Below are 23,581 nucleotides of genomic sequence, written 5' to 3' on the forward strand. Positions count from 1 at the left end.
GTGCTGAGACTGCAGTCCTAACTCGACTACATCTGGAGCCGGCCACACCAGGCTGAGTCTGAGCAGCTTCAGTCTGGTCTATAAATACATAGCTGTGTACGAGCACTGAGTCATATGTCACTTCCATGCCTGAAATACGCCTTCAGTCTTACAGTGCCCTGGCATTGCAGCTGGTTGGAAGATCATTAAATCACTGGCCACTTTATAAGAAAGCCCCAACTTGCTGGTGTAGAGTTACAGACTGCTGTGTTTCTTCGTAGACAGAGTTTAAGTTGGTTCTCCACTAGCCCTTCATCAAATGGTCAGCTTCTGACCACAGAGCCAATCTTTGCTGAATATTTCTGAGTGTTGGAGATTCTCTATAGTACAACATCTGTTTCACATAACTGCTACGACACGAGGCTTCAGGGAGTTCATTTTTTTTTTTTTTGCAATTATGCTGTATGGATTCTGATCTGGGGTCAGTTAATAAAGGCACATGGGAGGGCTTACCTGACAGGAAAGCAAAGCCTTTTCTAAGGTCAGGGCTGATTTCTGCAGCACATAGTGGAATGCTCTCCTGCTGCATGATCTCATCTGCAGAGAGGGAGAGAGAGAGAGGAGAGACAGAAAGAGATAGAAGAGAGGGAGGGAGAGAGACAGAGAAAAGAAAGAAAGAGACAGAGAAGAGAGGAGAGAGAGAGAATTTTTAATCTCATTCAAACACAAGAACAAGTAACAACATCAAATTACTGTGCAGTATCTCATCTGGATCACTGGAGAGTGAAGGATCATCGCTGTCTAAACCCCATTCTCTTCCCTGGAGGTGGGAATAGCTCTCTCCCAGTGTGTGTTAACCGCCCCAGTGCACAAGTGTGTGTGTGTTTTTTCAATGCCGCATATGGGTTAACTGCAGAAAACATATTGCATTGTACTTTGTTCATTCACAACATTCACAAAGTCTCATCACTTTACTTTTACCATCAGAGGGAGAGAAGGAGGAAGAGGGGGAGACATGCAAATCAAAGTGGAAGGAAAAGAAAGAGTGGCCGAGTAGAGAAAGTAAAAAGGGAGATCAAAGCAGTGAGGAAAGAGGAGGAGAAAAAAATGAAGGAGGGAAGATAGAGAGAGAGAGAGAGAGAGAGAGAGAGAGAGAGAGAGAGAGAGAGGGGGAACGGAAAGGGTATGATTTCTGCAGTGAGAGAGAAAAAGGATTACAGTAAGCGGCTTTACACACTGCTGCTGCCGCACCGCATGTGTCTGAGTGAGTGTGAGAGTGGGGCGATGGAGCAGATGTACCTGGGGTTCATCTGGATGATGTTTAAATATACCTAATGTTTGTGCCTGGTGTGTGTGTGTGAGAGAGAGAGAGACTGTCTGTCAGCATGTGTGCAGGTTTAAATGTGTTATAAAAGAGCAGCTGCAGAATGAGCAGAGCACAGAAACACATTGGCCAACTTGAGAACACACCTGGCCAGGAAACCCCACCCCCTGCAAATACAAACACTAGCATGCTTTTCACAGGTTTAACTGGAAATAGCTGAAGGCCTGCTGAAGGCCGATTGATACTTCTGCAAATATCTGCTCAAACGTCTCTTCTTTATAATGCAGGCCTCGTACACCTTAGTGTTCCATTGGCATCAACCAACATTCTTTAAATCAACGTGGCCATGTGCACCAAGGGAATAATCCAAGCTAGGATGTATGAAGAGAGCCAATCAGCTTCTACTTGATGTGCAGCTTCTAGAACATCACAACATATAGCGCACGTCAGTGTTTTATTGCTCACTCAGGACCTCCTTTCCCTGTGTTGAGAGATATACACACACAGCAATGTAGGCAACTGTTATCAAGACACTGCCTGTTGATCACTCATGTCCAACTGCTTTATCAGTAACAACAAATCAATAAAGTCCAATAGAGTGGCAAACCTGACACCGTGCATTCATATCCAGATCAATAACCATCTCTCCAAGCCAAATCACAGCTGCTGCCAGGGCTGGGTGAGGTTCCTGATAATGGTAGAGTGGGCCATTTATATGAATACACCTTAAATTAAATGGGAATTAACTTCCTGTTTGTGGCACAGTAGTATATGGAAGGGGGGAAATCTTTTAAAAATGGGTGGTGACCATGGTGGCCATTTTGAAGTCGGCCATTTTGGATCCAACTTTTGTTTTTTCCAATGGGAAGAGGGTCATGTGACACATCAAACTTATTGGGAATTTCACAAGAAAAACAATGGTGTGCTTGGTTTTAACGTTCATGGTGGTGTGCTTGGTTTATTCTTTCATGAGTTATTTACAAGTTTCTGAACACTTATAAAATGTGTTCAAAGTGCTGCCCATTGTGTTGGATTGTCAATGCAACCCTCTTCTCCCACTCTTCACATGCTGATAGCAATACCGCAGGAGAAATGCTAGCACAGGCTTACAGTATCCGTAGTTTCAGGTGCTGTACATCTCGTATCTTCACAGCATAGACAATTGCCTTCAGATGTCCCCAAAGATAAAAGTCTTGCACACCATTGTTTTTCTTGTGAAATTCCCAATAAGTTTGATGTGTCACATGGCCCTCTTCCCATTGAAAAAACAAAAGTTGGATCCAAAATGGCCAACTTCAAAATGGCCACCACCCTTCCTGAAAGTTTTCCCCCTCCCATAAACTAATGTGCCACAAACAGGAGGTTAATATCACCAACCATTCCCATTTTATTAAGGTGTATCATATAAATGGCCCACCCTGTACTTTTAACCAAGTTTTTATTACAAGCTCCATACTGAATTTGCAATGAATCACTATCATTAGTAAAATGTGTAAAGTGTAAGAGCATGCCATCATAGGCCATATTTATTATCCAGTGATACCGGAGATGTCATTCTTAAATACATTTTAGGGTGATGTTCTGACTAGGCACAATAACAAATACAGAGCAATGGGCTATGAAACCCTGCTAATGAGGGAAGGTTTCTATTGAACAAAGGTGGATGGCTTAAGGACTTATTTAAAGATATGGTGTCATAGCATGACAAACAGACAGTGATTATTTAAATAAAGGACTTGAGTGTGCTAAAAAGCTGCAAAACAAGACTTATGGTCAACAGAACAACAGAACTTAAGTGCTATACCATATTTGTTCCTATTTAATAACAATTGGTTGTCACTGTTAAACATAAAACACACTCATTCCCTCACTAACGTTCAAAACAAAAGTTAAAAGTAATATCATTTGTAAATACTCAAGTGTAAATGCCTCAAAATTCAAAAATTCTGAAGAATGTGTAACATTTACAAATCCAACTTGTTCTGAAGGCAGATATGTTAGCAGATATGCTAACAGGGCACAAGGCCCAAGCGTTAAAGCTTTAGCCAACCAATGGAAGGTCTTGGCATACACAGGCTATTTACAACACACACTACAACAAGAAGGGGCCAGTTTCCCATTTGAGGAATAGGCTGTTTTTGCCAGACCCTCAGAAGGCTTTGAGGTAAATACTGTTGCTAGTTAACCTGCTATTAGATTTCACAAGAGCATGCTAACTTTGTGTTTGGTGGTGGAGTGATGAAATTCCACCTGAGACGCAAGCATGACATACATACGTCACTGCTCCCCTCAGGTGACTTACAGAAGGATTATCCCTAAGGGAATAGGGGGGAAAAAATTAATAAATTACATAGTTAAGTTACTACTTACACCAAAATGTGGCCAGAAAGACTTTAGTCTGACGTTTCCTTGAGAGATATGGCTATTTTCCACAAACCTATTTTTACATACATACAACATATTTTTATTTTAGCAACTTATATAAAAATAAAGTCTAAAATATACAACCTCAATTCCAAAAGCATTGGGACTAATGCTAATTGGGTAAAATTTAGAGAAGTGTAATTAAAAACAGTATGCAATGACTGACAATTCTCATACACCCAAAATATTTTTTATTCACAAAAAAACATAGATCACATGTTGAAAGTGAGATATTTTACTATATCATAAAAAGAACGTTAGAACTTTTCAAAAATAAATTTGGGACAGGGCCCAAATTTAGAGTTATTTATTATCGCCATTATTTGCTAGCTATATTAGCCTTGTATATCCAAAACAAAATGTCGAAACATTATTTAAACACCAAAGGTTATACAATGTATGAACCATCCCTTCTCAAATGCTATTAGTTCACTTCCTCATGGGCATTACTGCAGTGAGCAGGTGAGGGGTTTAGCCAGTAGCCTAATTCTTGGGCTAGCAAAACATTTTTGGCATGAGAACACTATTTTATATACCAACAAAATTACATTACTTTTATTATTTACAGATCCAGGCCTCTGCTCCCAGAGAGTCACATGTGAGATTCCCTTGAGACAGCTGTCGGGACTAATGTGCTCTCGCTAACCCTTGCTCGCTCTAAGCTGGTTAGGTTCACGCTAGATTCTGGATCCTGACCAGCAGCTCACATGATTGGTAAGGACAAACATCAAGCCCTGGCTTAAAAAAAAGAAAGAGTACTCTGTTGGTTAGTACTTTCACTATTCATGGAAAATACAGAACTTTTAACACTCTTCATAACCATGCAGACCATACTGATTTCATTTGATTTCTTTAAGACTATTTGGGATATATACACACACAAGAGTCCATCTGCAGAATGCAAAGTCAACAGTGGATATACGTATTAGAATTACAGTGCTAGAATGAACAGTAGTAGTTTTTGGCACTAAGCTCAACATTAACACAAGGAAGATTCTGAGCCTAAATCAGCTTCTTGTGTGAACCCAAGGCCAGAGACAAAAAACAACTGACCAACTATTCCTCATTTAGCTTATGGGTCTTTCTCTGGTAAATACTCCTATTGAGGCTAAGGAGACAGGCCATGTGATGGCTGATTTATACTTTCTCTACAGGCTATTTTCCATTATATAAATAAGTAGAAAAGGACATCACGACTGGCTGTGCGAGTTAAACTACAATTTTAATTACACAAGATAATGGCAGTTCATTCAACATAGAGCCAAGACGCTGAATCCTTCAATCTAGTAAACTTTAACATTGTACTTAATGATGAAAGCGTGTAAAATGTTTTGTTCCACTGGTGTGTTGAGGTTGCTGAATTTGGCCTTTGAGGCTACAAACAGTCCCTGCATGGGTCAAGGCTTTAAAAGTGTACAAACCTCGGATCCAGTGGTACAGTGGAAAACTAAAGAAGCAAACTTAACGTACCAAATGAATGTTGGCTGGTCGACTAAATTTGGGGTAGAGGAAAATACTGCATCATTTGGATCATTTGCTTTACTGTCATTTGAAGACAACTGCCAGCCGTTGCTTGCAGCCAAACATGAGGCTCAAGGCTTCATCCGCCGCCAAGTCTGTCAGCACCTCGCTTTCCCATTGTGTACCAACAGAGAAATAGCGCCTCAGGCGCTAAACAAAACCACATTCACCATGGCTGACAAGACAAGAGCCACAGAGCTGTAGCCCATAGCCCACTGTGGCAAAGCCTTCCAGGCCCTATATTCACACAGAGATTCAGTGGCACCTGGAACGCAGCGTCTCCAAAATTTCCTTCCAATACCATTCTATTTTTAATATAAGGCTTGGACGGGAGTAGGCATGGGCCGTTTTCCAAGGTTAAAATTCAGAGATTCTAAGACACTGTGGCTACCTCGACTGCTACAACAGCTAACGAAGCAGAAAAACTAAACATTCGACTTCCTTCCAGAGCAAGAAGCCTTACAAAAAATATTCCATTAAGCATACTCAACATTTTCAGTGAAAATCAGTTTTAAACATAAGAAAAACCCTCACCTTCTCTGTGCCTCTGTTTCCTGGTACAAGAGGCTAACAAGGCTAGCATCTTTTCTCTTGTTTGGATTCTCTACAAATGTTTGCACTGTCTACAACATTTAAAGCTAAAGAACAGCTACAACAACAACATATACTTTAAACAGTGATGTGTTCTAAACGACACACACATGTTATTTGCAGCATGGTAAGGACACATCATTAGGAATATTGCTATGTTGTTTTGGTCATGTTCTCACAAGCAGTTCATCACACGTCAGTATGTTTTTAAAGACAGCTTTGACTACGTCATGCCACAGCTTGTCCGAACTCCTGAAGGCAAAGACCAAGAGTGCATCTTTACAGCTGCTTTCATCGTGGGTATGTGCTTGTTCTATATGATGCGTAAGTGCGATTTTGGCCTCGCATGCTCTTGGAATGATTAAGAGCGTAAATACCTCAGTGAAATGCTGAGATATTCCAAGTGCACACTGTGGATTTCTTAATAGACTCACCTTTGACACTTAACATACTACACACTCAAAAACTAGTTAGAATTAGTACTAAGTGCTCAACTGGGACGCAGTTTCTCTTTGTGTTCCCTCTTTGTGGTTCATTTTGTGTGCTTCTGTGTTGTAACGTGATGCCATAGTTTGTGTTCCTTGTTGCGTGAGTGTATATTAAATGCTCAAAAATTTTGTAACTGCTCATCTCACGCACATCATGACACTAATGGTCATTTCCTTAAAAAACAATGAGCAAAACAATGATTTTTGAAGTTTTCAGTAGAAAGCACACTGGGTGATCTTTAAGCATTAGCTAGATCAGGGTCTGTAACGTAGCCACGGATATTTCTACCAACTGCCACAAGCAAATGTGGCCAACACCAAGCACCACACCACCAGCATCAACATGAACAACTGCTAACAAACTAGAAATACTTGCAGCTGTGTGTGTGGCATGTGTACAGAAGGGAAGCCAGACTGGATTTAAAGAGCTCCCATCTGCTGTCGGATAGAGATAAGTGCAAAATACACACACACACACACACACACACACAAAGAAGGAATCTGATTGAAATATTAATAAATGGGTCACACGCCTTCCATTCCCCATGCCCAGTCTATACTCCTGATTTCTGTCAAATATAACAATGAAAATACAAAATGGTTCCTCTCTGCTCTTTCGACACCAGGGTGGGATGACATTCATGAGAAATGTCATTGCTCAAGAATCTAGGCTCCAGATTCTTTCATCTAAAAAAAATTCTTTTTAAATGATCACTTACAATCTTTTTTTTATTTCTCCTTTTAAATGAAAGTGTTTCTGTAACTGCACTTTTAACATAAATGAGCTCATTTCAATCCCTGTTTACAAACAAACATAAACAGTGTTTCAGTGTGAATGGACATGATCAACCTGTAGATAAGTGAATGTGGGCCGGGTTTTTGAGATACCACAGTGCATTTTCCCCCCCATGTTACAGACTGTATGTAAAAGGGGAGTGAACAATACATTTTTACATTTATCACCATTTATACAAAAAGTAAACATATATATATATATATATATATTAATGGTGTATTTTACATTTCATGATGAACAGAACAACAGAAATGGTCTGCAAATACTGTTACATTAACACACTATTTCTTTGGTGTTAGCATGGGTTTAAAAAATGTATCACAACTCGACAACTGATATTTCCCTCAGTGCTGCTGAAATAACTGAGATAATTGTGTCCGAAGTTCCAGAGCTATTCAAACACACAATATTAAAGGCTAAGCACCACTTAATGGACCTCCATGAATATTTCACATTATTGTAGTTACTGACATATATAAGTATGAATTAAAATGAAAATAGCAGCTTAATTTGCTTTAAAACTGACAATTTTATTAAATTGACGGAAAAACCCGAGCTCGCTACGGAAATTCTTGAACGCAACCGTGACGTCACTGGTGGACAACAGCTGAACAACGCCGGGGTAAAACACCGTTATGACAGTATCTAGCTAGCTAAATAACCAACATTATTCATGACAATAGCCTAGCAATAAGCTAAACTCAAATTTAGAGGTACTGTTATTCTTGTAAATGTGATCGAAGTCGAACTCGAATTCATCCGACACTATAAACCTCCGTAATGCAGCTACGTAGCCGAGTATAATCTGAGCCACCGAGTTTAGCGAGTCAAGCTAACGTTAACTAACACCAACTAAAACAGGCGAAGTTAGTGTACTTACCCTGTTTACCTCCATGTTACAGAGGCTCTTGAACACCTTTCGTTGGTTTCCTTACATGCCCATAGTGTTGGAAAAGCGCCAGTGAAATGAGCTACAGATAACGGAGTGAGCGGATGGTCCTTTCTAAAGTGCCCATTTAAAGTTGACAAATTTAGTCCATTTTCTGGATATTTTGGGATCTTTGGGCCATTTGTGCACAGATGTCCCACTGTACATTGAATGATTGCAGCCAAAAACAACACACCAATCACTTCGTCATTTTGCATTAAATTAAGTGCAACTTCTAGGGTTGTTGTCCACCATCTACGTCACATGCAAGACGCCTATTAGAGTTTCCGAACACCATTGGGGGGGTGGACCAACGGTCTTTTAAACCTTATTCCTTGAATTAGTAAGAAATAACATGTTTTCTGACTATCAATAAACACAAGTTAGGAACTCAAATTCCACTGTATTTATTTGTTTGACACTTTCATAGAGCTGGTGCTTAGCCTTTAAGCACATATTTAGTCTTGGCCGCAGTTAAGTCTTTGCTGTTGGTCAGATTCAAGAACATGACGCCTGCAACAACTGGGAGGATTGATACACAGGGACAGGCTGGCAACATTGTGAAAACATTTGCATAGGTGTGGCCAGAAAGCCTCTAATTACAAACGGCTTCTGGCTATTCCCAATGTCCAGTTGTGGTTTTGCATATAATACAACCCCATACATGCTTTTGTCATTACACTAGCGCACCCTCTAATCCAAGCTAACTCTACTCCCAGCATTAGCTTGAGCCAAAGATGCACAGCAATGGATCTAATTACAGCCGTTATCTTGCCAATGCATACAGTGTGCGTCGATCCATGAGAAAGGCCATTTGAAAGAGTGTCACAAGACGGTGTGCAAAATTTTATTATTAGTTTCAATGATACACACTTTTTGCAGTGTGTCCTCCATCCGCCCAGCAGGCTCAGTTCTGTACAGTTCATCCCACTGAAAAGCACTCAACAGCCTAAGGGAAGGAACTATAGAGGGCACAGTCACTGCTAAGCTAAAAACATGCAAATTCCAACCGACGGGCCTCCACTCGTCAGTTCTGTGAAGCTAGCATTTTGCAGCCATGGTGATTCCATGCTGCAGAGCCAAGGCCAAGGCTGTGGTTGTGGCAGTGGCCGAGGAGACTGACAGCTTGGCTCTGAGGCATTAGCCTCATTATAGCAAAGCTAGCTGGAACCAGAACAACACCGTTGGTGCCAGTCCAAAGTGGCTGTTGGAATCCAAAACCTCTTGGGACCAAAGCTGGACCATATGGTCAGAAGAGAAAGAGGAACAAACGCATGCTAATGTTAACTGACCCAACAGTCACAGACAACAGCCAGTGAAAGAGAAAGAGGGTTTGCTGAAGGGGGTGTTGACTTTGGAGACGAGGTTAACTTGTTAACTTTGAAAGTAAATAAGTTCTGGCCAGTAGGGGACTAGCATGTTTTTTGTTTTTTTTCAGTATGAGAGAAAGTGAAGCAAATAAGAAGACTAAAATAAAACAACTAATGAATACAGCTTGCAGCTTAGCATTCCAATAAACTACCAGTGATAAGGTTAATTTTGTTTTGTGCTGACTTTCCTCAGCCCTTTAATAAACTGAATATACTGAATTCAACAGGTTTTTTTACCGACAAAATACTGCAGTATTTAAACAATAGGGAAATTAAACATTGACCTAGGTTCTGTTCAAAGGAACAAAAAAAACAAAAACAAAAAAAGAAAACTAAGAAAAAACAAAGAGCATTAATATATGACAGTATCCAAAATTAATCAAATATAAAGCAAACAGATAGCCACACCCCTTTAACATTTAAAGGGACACCACCTCGTTCCACTTCGACAACAGTGCTTCTGATCAACAGAGTGGAGTCAACACAGAACAATACATCAAAGCTAATACAAATCATACTTTCAAAAATCAACACAAACTGGGACGTAGAGTGTGCCAATCAAATATATAAATAAATGTAAAGTATCTAAGACTATTTTTTGATTATCCACTAAAAATGCAAGTACCTCTATAAATTCAGAGTAGCCTAATTACAGAAGGATTTCCAGTGTTTTATTAGCAAAGTCAGACATAAGATCAGAGATACCCAACAGCCATGCAAGACCTGTTTCAGCCCACTTAAAGCAAGCTGCACTCTTGTTTCTGAACTAAAAGAAAAAAAGGTTTGATAGGTGAGACTGTTCATTCTTGTGAGGAAACAAGTATGGGTCTAAAAAGATGTACAGCCACCAAGGAGCTGTTATGGAGAAAAGGAAATAGACTAAAAAGAAGACAATGCACTCGAGGCACCCTCAGAGTAGTGGAGACCAGACCTGAAGTTCGGAGATGTGAAAAACACTTAATATAAATGTCTTTTTGAATATATGATTAATGATTAAACAACCTGGGCACAGGACTAAAGTCAGAGACTACTTTCTTTACTACTATAAATAAATAAATAAATGAATAAAATCGAACAGCAGCTTGATATTAACATGACAGAATAAGTTATGCTAAGCCCAAGAAGAAGTGTCAGTTTAATAAGTCAGTAAGGAGTCTGTAGTTCACGGGGTTCTCTCTGTATCCTACCTGTGAACACTTTGAGCTGGAGCCATAGTCGAGTGATGTCCTGGCAGAGCAGAGACACTCTGTTTAAAGCCATCACCTCAGCTCTGGGACCTTCACACTGCTCCCCAGGCCGCCCCTATCTGTGGAGCTCCAGTCGGCCGTCATAAGCAGCACAACGCCGAGGAACACACACCATCCGTCTGGGCGCTTCACACAAGCCCATGCTGTCTCGCTCTCTCTCTCTCTCACACACACACACACACACACAGAACGTCAAACTCCAACAGCTTCAGGTTACACCCCCCACTGCTCACACACACACACAGTTCGCCTCACACACAGACACACACACACCTACAGGTATGTCTGCCTGGAGGCGGCTGTGAAAGCAGCCAGATGCAACAGTGTGTGCGAGTGGTTAAAGTCTTAACACACAAATGCTCTTAATTCTCTTACACATACACAGGAGATACACACATAGTAATCCTCCTGTGAGTAGATATATGAGAGAGAGAGAGAGAGAGAGAGAGCTAGCGCAATGCTAACTTCTGCAATGACTATCTCCTCCCTCAGACTGGGTTAATAATAAGCAGCCAATAAGAACACAGCTCACGCTCTGAAGGGGCGGAGCAAAGACGCCATCTACAGTACAGTGGTAATACTGACAGGAAGACAGACGGAGTGCTAGAAATTAAGGAATTAATGATTAATAAGGACAAGACTTGTGTTTATAAAACTTTCAATTACTTTAATTACTTACTGTGCATATTCAAACACACAGTTAATAATTAAAATTATTCTCATTGTTCCATTCAATTTATATTACATAATTAAGCAGTGAAAATGATTAGCTCGTTATTTATTGTTAGAATTCCGTTTACACGTTGGAACTTCGATTCACACAAAACAGGAAAATCTAATCAACGACACAAGACGTTATAACAATGTAAAAATGACTTTTCTTCCTTCAAAACATGACGATATGTATACAATGAAATGCAAATCATAGCAGGGTCATGGCTCATCTCCACAATCTGATAAAAAAAAAAACTGTTCTTTTGCCAGTTAAAGATTCAAAAGGAGATCATTTTTAAATTCCACTTTACAAAAAAAAAAAAAAAAAAAAAATCCCACTTTTTTTTTTGAAAAACATGTGTGACAGAGCATTAAAGGTAATGTTTTTATTTTTCCATCTCTACTTATATTATTAAGAATTTAATCATTTCTTATTCCCTGGCTTACACGACATGGCCATGACTAATGAAGATAAAAATTAAGCTTTAAGCCAGTTTTCACGTCATTGTCATCGCTATTAGAGAACTAACCACTGTACACCATCAGGACTAACGGGTCCGCCATTGGCTGTTTCTTTCACACACATTATGTAACTAATATAGCCAGAAACCGAGGAAGGGTCAGTCTTATAATGATGTGCATCACAGCCAGCGATGCACAGCTCACTATTAGAGGAAACTCAGGCAGGAGGAGAGGGATGTGGATACACAAAAACTTGCAGGGGGCTATTCACGACTCGCACTCTCTCTCTCTCTCTCTCTCCCTCTCTCATACACACACACACACACACACACGCACAGAAGAAGCTTCTAGAACAGAAGCTTTCTCATATTGTCAGGGAGATCCCCAAGCATTCCACTATGAATGGCCCTGCAACCCAGTATTCACAGAGCATGGGAATAAGACACACACAAGACCCCCCCCCCCCCACACACACACACACACAGCCACCTGTTTGTTGCTGGAGGCTGGTTGGTAAGTGTGTGCTGCAGTGAAATAAAAAGCTCTATTGCTCTGTGCAAAGCCTTTGATATAGAACCCTGAGAGAGAGAGAGAGAGAGAGAGAGAGAGAGAGAGAGAGAGAGAGAGATGAAGCTTGAGATGAGATAAAGAGAAGTGAGAGCACTTCATTTTCTTGTCTCAGAGTGCAATAAAAAACCCAAACTCTCACACTAAGATTAATCTACTCTGCTATAAATATTCAGCATCGTTTTCAAGTGACAGCTCTCATCTCTTCCACAGTAACTATTCTTAGACAATGTAACGCCCCCTCTCTCTCACACACACCCTTTACAACCCCATTTCCAGAAAAGTTGTACTGCATTCAACATAAACAAGGACCAGTGATTTGTCCATTTTTGCGAACCTTTATTAACAGATAAATGCAGAAAGAAAACATTCCCAAAGCATTCACTGCCCAACTGTATTTTTTTATATAAACAATTTTATACATTAAAAAATGTGATGCCTTTTTAAAGCGTTGAGATAAAGGCATCTTTAACACCTCACCTTTTACTTTCATTACAATTTCTAACTTTGGAATTTTGAGATACGAAAACTCTTCGTACCAGATGTTGGCGTTAGTGTGTGTCGTGCTGGTACGAGTGGATCAGACACAGAAGTGCTGCTTGAGATTTTAAACCCCTCAATGTATTTGCTGGACTGAGAATAGTCCCCTGTTGAAGGACTAGAGGAGGACTAGAGGACCAACAAACGAGCTACTGTCTCTGATTTTACATCTACAAGGTGTTTAAACACCACTCCACCACCATGACAGTGTCAGTGCAGTGCTGAGAGTGATCCACCACCCAAATCATACCTGAACAGAGAGAGAGGGAGACTTCTTCTGACTAGGTGGTGTATTTTACATCTTATTGGATGACAATTTATTATAATACACAAAAAATGTATTTTATGCTGTGTTCCCTGGGACTTGAAAAATGTGAGAATGAAGTACAGCAGCAGGCATCTGCTAGAGATCTCTCACCTGGGAGAGTGTGAATACATCGTGCTACACTGTGAGAGTGACTGAAAGTGAGACAGAGAGAGACAGACATTCATTCATTCATTCATTTCAACAGTGAAGTGCAGGGTGAAAGGTCAGGGAGACACAAATACACTCTCACAGACAAAAGCTGAGGAAATCCCCTGCCTCTCTCTTTTTCCTTATGTTTTATGTTCTACTCTCACACCACACCCAAACAACCCTGTACCACTTCAGAGAAAGAGGGACACACACACACACACACACACACACACACACACACAGAGCAAGGTTCATTTAAGAGACGTTGTGGTCAGCTAAATCAAAATACACACAATAGTCCTTCCTCTCCAATATCAAAAACTCCATCTTAGCGTGAACATCCTAGTGGCTCCGGCAGGCCCGAGGGCACTGTATAGATTACAGCAGATCTGTGTAGCATTGGTGGGAAAGCAGTGTTAAGAGTATAACAGGGAAAGTCCATTTCAGAATGTCTTGTGATGTATAGGAATTAAAGGGAGAGAGTATCATTATCTCTCTCTGTGTGGTCGGACATGTTACACAGCTTTTTATATAATTCAGAGCTGCACAATAAAGACAAAATGAAAAACAATATGAGTTAGGTTTTCAGGTTTAAAAAAAAAATGCAGAGGGAGTGTGTACACAACCTGAGCCCTCAACAGTCAGATTATGATTTTTCCACACTGTGTTCTCCAAATCAGCCACCAAATTGTAAGAATATTTTGACCTACACTTTATTTAAATATTCAAGTACCATTCACCAGCTCTCCAGTCTGTTTGTGTGCTGAAAACAGATCTGATGTGTTTGCGAAGCCCAAGTGTCAGTATAACAAAAAAACCAAAGGTCTCAACCCGATATGCTTGGCTCACAGCAGAGAAACAGCATCTAGAGTTGCTTAAAATGGCGGACAGACCTCTAATCACTGAAAAGTGTAAAAAAAAAAAAATAGCTGTAATTGAGGATATAGCTGTATTCCTGCTGTGCTCTGGTGTCACAGATTTTTCTCATGCTTTGATGGAGCTCTTGGCTAGGACAGATTCTGTAAAACTTCAGTGGTAAAAAGTGCTCTGTAAATAAAACTGAAGTGAACTGAATACCTGGCTCAAGAGTTTTGGGGTCTGAAAGTCGAGCAGACTAGACAGAGGACAAGATTTGATCGTTGACACTGGTCCACTGGGAAGCAGCATGGAGTGATGGAACACTGCAGTTTGTACAAGCTCAGCATTAGCAAAGCTAGCAGTGTGGCAGAATGGCTGGGACTTTTAGATCTTTTAGCTAGAGATTGTATATAGCTTAGCTTTCTATACAGTTATTTGTTTTCACTCATGTTAAATAAAATTATGCCCATTCTTGCAGGCAGACCAGTCAAGCAAACACTCCGAATCTGTCAATAAAACCACGCTATTGTAGCCCATGTGTTGCCTTGCCTAAATATCCATGGACCTTCCAGAAAATAATGTTGTCTTTACTGTCTCTCTAACATTCCATTATAAGCTGATGCACATTTATACCATGAGAGATGTTCGCTTTTAATCACTAGCAAGTAATTCTCCAAAACCCTTTACTCCTAAATATTCACCACAGTCTCACAAGTATAATTTAAACATCCTTGTTCTTACAGCTTTTAACTGCAGTGCTTTATTACAGTATGATTCTATGAGGGTTAAAATCACACATTACCAACTCTCACTGAAATGGGGTGTAACCTAGTGGTGCGACTGTCAGAGCACTGGCCACTGCCTTTGGGAGATTGTTTGGTAAACCAATAGTCAACAGACATCATACAATATAACATAAATATCGCAGGTGGTGGTATTAGACTATAGCTGAAGCACAAGAGAGCAACAGAGCGAAAAGTTTTGTATCCCCAGACTGACACTGTGCCAACAACCTTCCAGCCCCACATCAGCTTCTTATTTTAGAGCATGTGTAGAATTTTGTGCACTTATAAATTCATTCATTGTCTGTAAGCGCTTATCCAATTCAGGGTCATGGTGGGTCTGGAGCCTACCCGGAATCACTGGGCGCAAGGCAGAAACACACTCTGGAGGGGGCGACAGTCCCTCACAGGGTAACACACACTCACAAGCATGGGCACTTTTGAGTCGCCAATCCACCTACCAACGTGTGTATTTGGACCATTGGAGGAAACTGGAGCACCCGGAGGAAACCCACGCAGACACAGGGAGAACACACCACACTCCTCACAGACAGTCACCCGGAGGAAACCCTCGCAGACACAAGGAGAACACACCACACTCCTCACAGACAGTCACCCGGAGGAAACCCACGCAGACACAGGGAGAACGCACCACACTCCTCACAGACAGTCACCCGGAGGAAACCCACGCAGACACAGGGAGAACGCACCACACTCCTCACAGACAGTCACCCGGAGGAAACCCACGCAGACACAGGGAGAACGCACCACACTCCTCACAGACAGTCACCCGGAGGACCCGGGCAGACACAGGGAGAACACACCACACTCCTCACAGACAGTCACCCGGAGGAAACCCACGCAGACACAGGGAGAACACACCACACTCCTCACAGACAGTCACCCGGAGGAAACCCACGCAAACACAGGGAGAACGCACCACACTCCTCACAGACAGTCACCCGGAGGAAACCCACGCAGACACAGGGAGAACACACCACACTCCTCACAGACAGTCACCCGGAGGAAACCCACGCAGACACAGGGAGAACACACCACACTCCTCACAGACAGTCACCCGGAGGAAACCCACGCGGACACAGGGAGAACACACCACACTCCTCACAGACAGTCACCCGGAGGAAACCCACGCAGACACAGGGAGAACACACCACACTCCTCACAGACAGTCACCCGGAGGAAACTCACGCAGACACAGGGAGAACACACCACACGCCTCACAGACAGTCACCCGGAGGAAACCCACGCAGACACAAGGAGAACACACCACACGCCTCACAGACAGTCACCCGGAGAAAACCCACGCAGACACAGGGAGAACACACCACACTCCTCACAGACAGTCACCCGGAGGAAACCCACGCAGACACAAGGAGAACACACCACACTCCTCACAGACAGTCACCCGGAGGAAACCCACGCAGACACAAGGAGAACACACCACACGCCTCACAGACAGTCACCCGGAGGAAACCCACGCAGACACAGGGAGAACACACCACACTCCTCACAGACAGTCACCCGGAGGAAACCCACGCAGACACAGGGAGAACACACCACACTCCTCACAGACAGTCACCCGGAGGAAACCCACGCAGACACAGGGAGAACACACCACACTCCTCACAGACAGTCACCCGGAGGAAACCCACGCAGACACAGGGAGAACACACCACACTCCTCACAGACAGTCACCCGGAGGAAACCCACGCAGACACAAGGAGAACACACCACACTCCTCACAGACAGTCACCCGGAGGAAATCCACGCAGACACAGGGCGAAGCACCACACTCTTCACAGACAGTCACCCGGAGGAAACCCACGCAGACACAGGGAGAACACACCACACTCCTCACAGACAGTCACCCGGAGGAAACTCATGCAGACACAGGGAGAACACACCACACTCCAAAAAGACAGTCACCCGGAGGAAACCCACGCAAACACAGGGAGAACACACCACACTCCTCACAGACAGTCACCCGGAGGAAACCCACGCGGACACAGGGAGAACACACCACACTCCTCACAGACAGTCACCCGGAGGAAACCCACGCAGACACAGGGAGAACACACCACACTCCTCACAGACAGTCACCCGGAGGAAACTCACGCAGACACAGGGAGAACACACCACACGCCTCACAGACAGTCACCCGGAGGAAACCCACGCAGACACAAGGAGAACACACCACACGCCTCACAGACAGTCACCCGGAGAAAACCCACGCAGACACAGGGAGAACACACCACACTCCTCACAGACAGTCACCCGGAGGAAACCCACGCAGACACAAGGAGAACACACCACACTCCTCACAGACAGTCACCCGGAGGAAACCCACGCAGACACAAGGAGAACACACCACACGCCTCACAGACAGTCACCCGGAGGAAACCCACGCAGACACAGGGAGAACACACCACACTCCTCACAGACAGTCACCCGGAGGAAACCCACGCAGACACAGGGAGAACACACCACACTCCTCACAGACAGTCACCCGGAGGAAACCCACGCAGACACAGGGAGAACACACCACACTCCTCACAGACAGTCACCCGGAGGAAACCCACGCAGACACAGGGAGAACACACCACACTCCTCACAGACAGTCACCCGGAGGAAACCCACGCAGACACAAGGAGAACACACCACACTCCTCACAGACAGTCACCCGGAGGAAATCCACGCAGACACAGGGCGAAGCACCACACTCTTCACAGACAGTCACCCGGAGGAAACCCACGCAGACACAGGGAGAACACACCACACTCCTCACAGACAGTCACCCGGAGGAAACTCATGCAGACACAGGGAGAACACACCACACTCCAAAAAGACAGTCACCCGGAGGAAACCCACGCAAACACAGGGAGAACACACCACACTCCTCACAGACAGTCACCCGGAGCAGGACTCGAACCCACAACCTCCAGGTCCCTGGAGCTGTGTGACTGCGCCTCCTTCCTTCTGCAGCATGCACTACACCATACTAAACTTATACAGCACTGTGCAAAAGTCAGACCACACAGCATTTTACTTTACTCTCAAAACATTTAGAACAAGCTCAGAATATGACAGAAACGACACAGATGCCTCTACAAAAATGTTTAAAATCAAGCTATTTAATAAAGTGTGTTTTTTATATAAATGACTGTAAACATATTCTGATCAAAGCAAAAACTCACAGAGTTCTCCACCTCCCTCGTTTAGATTCACACGCCATTGGAAGTTAATTTACAAAAAGTTAGGTGGATGGAAAAATACTCATTTTACTATTTTCCATGTGTATTTCTTTAATGAGCAAATCATTTGCAAATGCTTTGGACAGAACACCAGCTTCTGGCTTGCTAGGATGGCCCTCTTATTCCCCTCTTCTTCAAAAAGAAGCTTGGTAACATCATGAGCAGGTGAGACAGGGACAGGAAAGCAGGTATTTGGTCTTGAATAAAACTGGTGGTTATTTTTTTTGTATAATTGTAATCCACAGTTATTTCACTAAAAACTGCACCATGTTAAAAGGTGACTGAACATTTAATCCTCATATATTCATTCGTTCATTCAAACCGCTCATCCAGTTCAGGGTCGCGGAGGGCCCGGAGACCACCCGGAATTAATCCCCGTATACTTCATTTCCAATAATGCAGATGGCCAGATTGTATTGGTGCTTAATCCTGGCTTTGCCCGAATATGACATCACAATTTTTTTTTCCAACAAGTAGCACATTTCTATGGTTTTAAAAAGTCTGTGTCATGCTTGGGTCAAAACACCACAAGGATCAACCCCACAGCCCCATTTGCCCCTGTCTAAACAGCCCTGTTCAGACAGTTTGAGAGTCATAAGTCAGACAGTAGTTCTGAAAGTGTCTGGTTTGCCGAAGTTTCTCGAACAAAAGGCTAAAGTCGCTAATTACAAGTGAAAGTGAACAGGGAGCAGATTGTGTTGCATAAAGAGTGACATCCCACTTGAAGATTCTCAGCAGCATTTTTTTTCTTTAGCAGGAAAGAAAAAAGGGACTTTTTGCAGGACTTCCTCCAAACAGCCTCATAGGGAACTTTCGCCCAAAGCAGAACAAATAAAACCAAAAGGAGGATTTACAAAATGCAGAGGACAATTACGTAAACATTACTCAACATCAGAAGCATAACTATGAAAAATTGGTTATATTTTATAAAAAAGTTAAACGTTATAAAACACACACACACGCACTATAAAAGATAAAGTGTATCATTAATTATCTATATTGAAAAGCCTCTTGCATACTTCAGACCCTCATACACTAGTACTGAGACCTTTATTAGATACATTTACATACGGTAAGGTTTTTTTCAACCCTAGCTTTGAAGATCTCAGTCAGACTTGAAAAGGTTCTATATTTGGGACCGTTTCAGAGTCTGTATGACACTGGCTATTTCTGGAATGAGATGTTCTTTATAAATCTCAGATCAAGCTCCAATAAGACCTGCTGAGATTGATTTAGTTCATTATAGACAGCACATTTAATAAATGCAGGCACTAAAAATGTGTTCACAGAAATACAAGACAAGTATAGAATATACAGTGTGCTGTTATGGAGACGGACAAATAGAATTTTCAATTTCTTGAAGCTTTTTATTTCTGTACTAGTTAGGAAGTAATTATTGTTGGGTTTGGGGTATATGTATGTATTGGTATATTTCTTTTTCACAGCCTACTGCAGCTAGTCCACACACTGCCCACTTCCTGTTAACCCTAGCTAGTCATTAGCAGCGTTAGGTAGGTAGGCTTGTGCAGTTTGATAATCATCCCTACACAATATTGTACTCTGTCGATTAGGGTTGGGCGGTATAGCGATAAATACCATATACCGCGGTATTTAAAAATGTGGACGGTATCTTAAAACGAGGCCGGTGTTTATGACGTGTGAGTGGTGTGTCAAATTTCGGTTCTGTGTCTTTAAAAGTCGGCTAAAATGTTCATGTGCATTTAAGCGAGCCACAGGGAGGGGGCGCTGTGGGAGCTCAATGACTGCTGAGGTCATAGTCTGAAAACGGTTGGGGGAAAAACACAATCCCTGTAGCCCACCGCAGTTGTACAGCGCTGAGTTTGGGTTAAAAGAGACAGGAATTAAGCTCTAAACAGATGTAAACATGTGTGTTTTGAGGCTCAGTTTGCTGAAAAAATCTGCAGTGCTGTGCTAAAACACAAGTGTCCGTTAGCACCAGCTGTGCTTCTAAACAGTGTACACCGCCTTATTTCGCTTATTTTCAAACTTTCCTGTTCCCTCAGCACCAGCTGCTGAAATTTCCTCTCCCAGAAACGGGTTTTTATCATCAACACGTGTGTCAGTGTGCACTGCTGGGCTGTGTTTATCTAAATTCCCTTGACTTTGTGCTCACAGGTATAAGGCTGATCGCAGCCTCTCAGAGCACCCCCTTCTGTATACCGTGATATTATTTTGAGACGGTATTACGGTATGAAAAGTGGAATACCGCGCATCCCTACTCTCGATATCCAGTGATGTTGATGCCCAACTATATATTATATTATAGTGTGATCAGATGTTTGGGTATGTTTCAGCTTGTGAGTTCTTGGCCTTTCAGTGGACATTTTTTTTAAGGAATGAGTAAGAATGCTAGGTACTGCACTGTGTGTGTCTGTGCATGAGGGAGAAGGTTTTTTTTTTTGAAAGCTTCTCTATTGTAAACCAAACAGAGAATGGAACCATCTACTTTCCAGAACCTTTGGTGCAGCAAGTCATAAAATGTTGGCTGCATATTCAAAGATTTATCAAAAGTGAGCAGCTATAAATCTAGAGAAAATACAATGATGAAACACCCTTTGAAAACCTTCTTAAATTTCCCAGTCTCGTCAGATCCATGTGGGTTTAAAACAACCTGAAAACACACAGCCTGGGGTTGTTTTTCTTTTTATTAAAAATCTGTGCCACGTGACGAGAGGATGAGTTTTGGGCTCATGATATGAAGCTGGGGCGCGTGATTGTCTGCTAAAGAGGAAATGGTCATACGTAATAGTCCGTTTCCTGTCAGACCTGGAATACCCAGCTGCAGCGAGTCTTCCATGTTGATCTACAGTCAGTTCCTCAACTAATATCTTCATCATTTCACCAGCGGCAGGGAGACTTCAGAACTGGTCTGAGAACAGACCATACAAGCTGGTTTATCTAACGCTGCGGAGTTCCTCTTGTGCTGCAGGATTATGTACATCAGGCCAACTTTTGATTACAAACACACAACTGTGCTTCTGAGAAATGATAAAAACACAGATGGCTGAGCATATGACAGGAACAGAGCTGTGATGAGGCAACACGAAATTCAGCAGGATCAAGACTGGCTGAGATATTTCTAAACATTCTGCTCAGATCAACACACAACATGGTTGGCACATCCTCTCCACCCTATAAAATGCCTCTCCAAATGACCTGGGTGGAGAGCATCACGCTCCTAACAGCACGTAAACATTGGCTCTAGAAGAGACTCTCACACTCAAACAAAGCGAAGACCAGACCTACACATTCACAAGCCGTTATTTGTATAAGATCCAAAGTGAGCTAATGGACCATTATTCAGTTCCAGCTGAGGCAATCATCCATATTACCAGGACCGAAGAGGTATTTTAGACATAGTCGTGTCATTCGAACATAAAAGGTTGTGTCCAAAAGTCATAAATAAATAAATAAATGCTCTACATTGTATTTATAAAAGACTCAAAAAAACCCCAAAAAACTACAAAACTAAGGTTGGTCTTTATGTTAGCGTTGTGTATAAAAAGATTGTAAACATTTGGTGATGTCATATCACAATTCAATAATATATTTTCCCCAGTTATTGCTATTTGAAAAACAGAACTATTTATTCCAGTTTATAACTATGTGGCCTGCACATAGTGTCGCAGTCACACAGCTCCAGGGACCTGGAGGTTGTGGGTTTGAGTCCTGCTGCAGGTGACTGTCTGTAAGGAGTGTGGTGTGTTCTCCCTGTGTCTGCGTGGGTTTCTTCCGGGTGACTGTCTGTGAGGAGTGTGGTGTGGTCTCCCTGTGTCCGCGTGGGTTTCCTCCGGGTGCTCCGGTTTCCTCCCACAGTCCAAAAACACACATTGGTAGGTGTATTTGGTGACTCAAAAGTGTCCATAGGTGTGAGTACATGTGTGAGCGTCGCCCTGTGAAGGACTGGCGCCCCCTCCAGAGTGTGCCCTGCCTTGCTGCCTGAGAGTCTGGGTAGGCTCCGGACCCACTGTGACCCTAAACTGGATAAGCAGTTACAGATAATGAATGAATGAAAAGTTCTATGTGCTTTAATGTAAAACAAGATCAATTAATGGCGATATATTCAACCAATGTAAAAAGTCAACTGGCATTTTCGAATTGTTCATTCATGCAAATGGGCTTCATCAGAAGCTGCTTTGCAGAAGTAGGCGTGCGCACAATACACACACACACACTTGTTTTGCTTATTAGATCCTCCAAATAAACAGGAAAAGGGGGCTCAGTTAATTCGGGTGGAAAAAGAATGCTTTAGACACCTGTGTGACAATAACCTCACTGGACCCTTAGAGTGGCCTCAGGAAATTCAGGAGACAAACCACAGCCGGACACCGTCTACCACGGCCATGACAACACATCTACATAAACACAACATAACAAAAATATCCCCTGGGTCAGTCATTACAAGCAAAGCTACATTAAATACTTCCTTTTTCCTAATTAAGACAAACACCACACTTCCTGTGACTTCCTATTCAAACACATTCTTTATTTAATAAGAAATCTGATGAAAGAAAAGTAATTATATCATGTCCTACTTATAAGACTGGATATTTCCTTTGACTTGCATGACATCCTCAGCTGTTTACCTTAGGGTGTGCTTGGGTGCAGTCCTCGTCTATCTCCTGTCTTCCATCTTTTTTTCCTCTCCCTTCCCACTAACTTTCATCTTGCTGCTTCAGACACACTACTCTGGAAACATCAGTCAGCTGTTAGTACAACTGCGTCTCCATCTCCATTCAAAGCAGGTCCTCTCACACTAGCGATGGCTATCTTCGGTCGTTAGCCGTTTTGCTATGCTCCAGGGGTTCTGATGCACTCTGGACACTACACCCACTTTATCGTCTCTCTGCCATCTCTGTGAAGCTTTCAGTCGCTGAGTACAAGGCCTGCAGATGGGGTGAGATTGCACTACAGCAGAAAAATGTTTTGTGGTAAGCGGTTTTAAACTAGAAAACGTTGTGTATACATTTACTGTGATTGCTCTAAGAGTTTGGGTTAGGGAAAGTGGACTTAATTGGGCAGTTCTGTGGGGTCTAAATAAAATGTGACTTGCGTCTTTTATTAAAATACCACAAGAATCAATCAACAAAGTACAGTTGTCAGAACAACAGCTTTCACAGCTCCTGTTCATTAAATCAGAATGAGCCTCTGTTCACTCTAAATGCCAGAGCCCAGCAGTGAGGAGCGAGGAGCAGATACACTGGCTTTAAGTTTGTTTGTTTGTTTTTTAAAATACACTT

At 42.5% G+C, this 23,581-nt stretch overlaps 1 protein-coding gene across 4 annotated transcripts in view; it reads right to left on the bottom strand.

Annotated features, from left to right (window-relative positions):
* mcf2la (mcf.2 cell line derived transforming sequence-like a) overlaps positions 1-23,581 on the bottom strand; it is a 79,580-nt gene that overhangs the window by 40,613 nt on the left and 15,386 nt on the right. For 3 of the 4 annotated variants that reach the window (XM_066661153.1, XM_066661156.1, XM_066661155.1), the window contains exon 2: positions 493-576. In XM_066661153.1, coding sequence (XP_066517250.1) covers positions 493-576 — 84 coding nt within the window. Of the gene's footprint in view, positions 1-492; positions 577-10,608; positions 11,039-23,581 lie in introns of those variants that run through there. The other variant, XM_066661154.1, reaches the window with a different exon arrangement.

This window comes from Hoplias malabaricus, chromosome 2 (assembly GCF_029633855.1).
Source record: "Hoplias malabaricus isolate fHopMal1 chromosome 2, fHopMal1.hap1, whole genome shotgun sequence".
In the NCBI taxonomy this organism is placed as follows: Eukaryota; Metazoa; Chordata; class Actinopteri; order Characiformes; family Erythrinidae; genus Hoplias; species Hoplias malabaricus.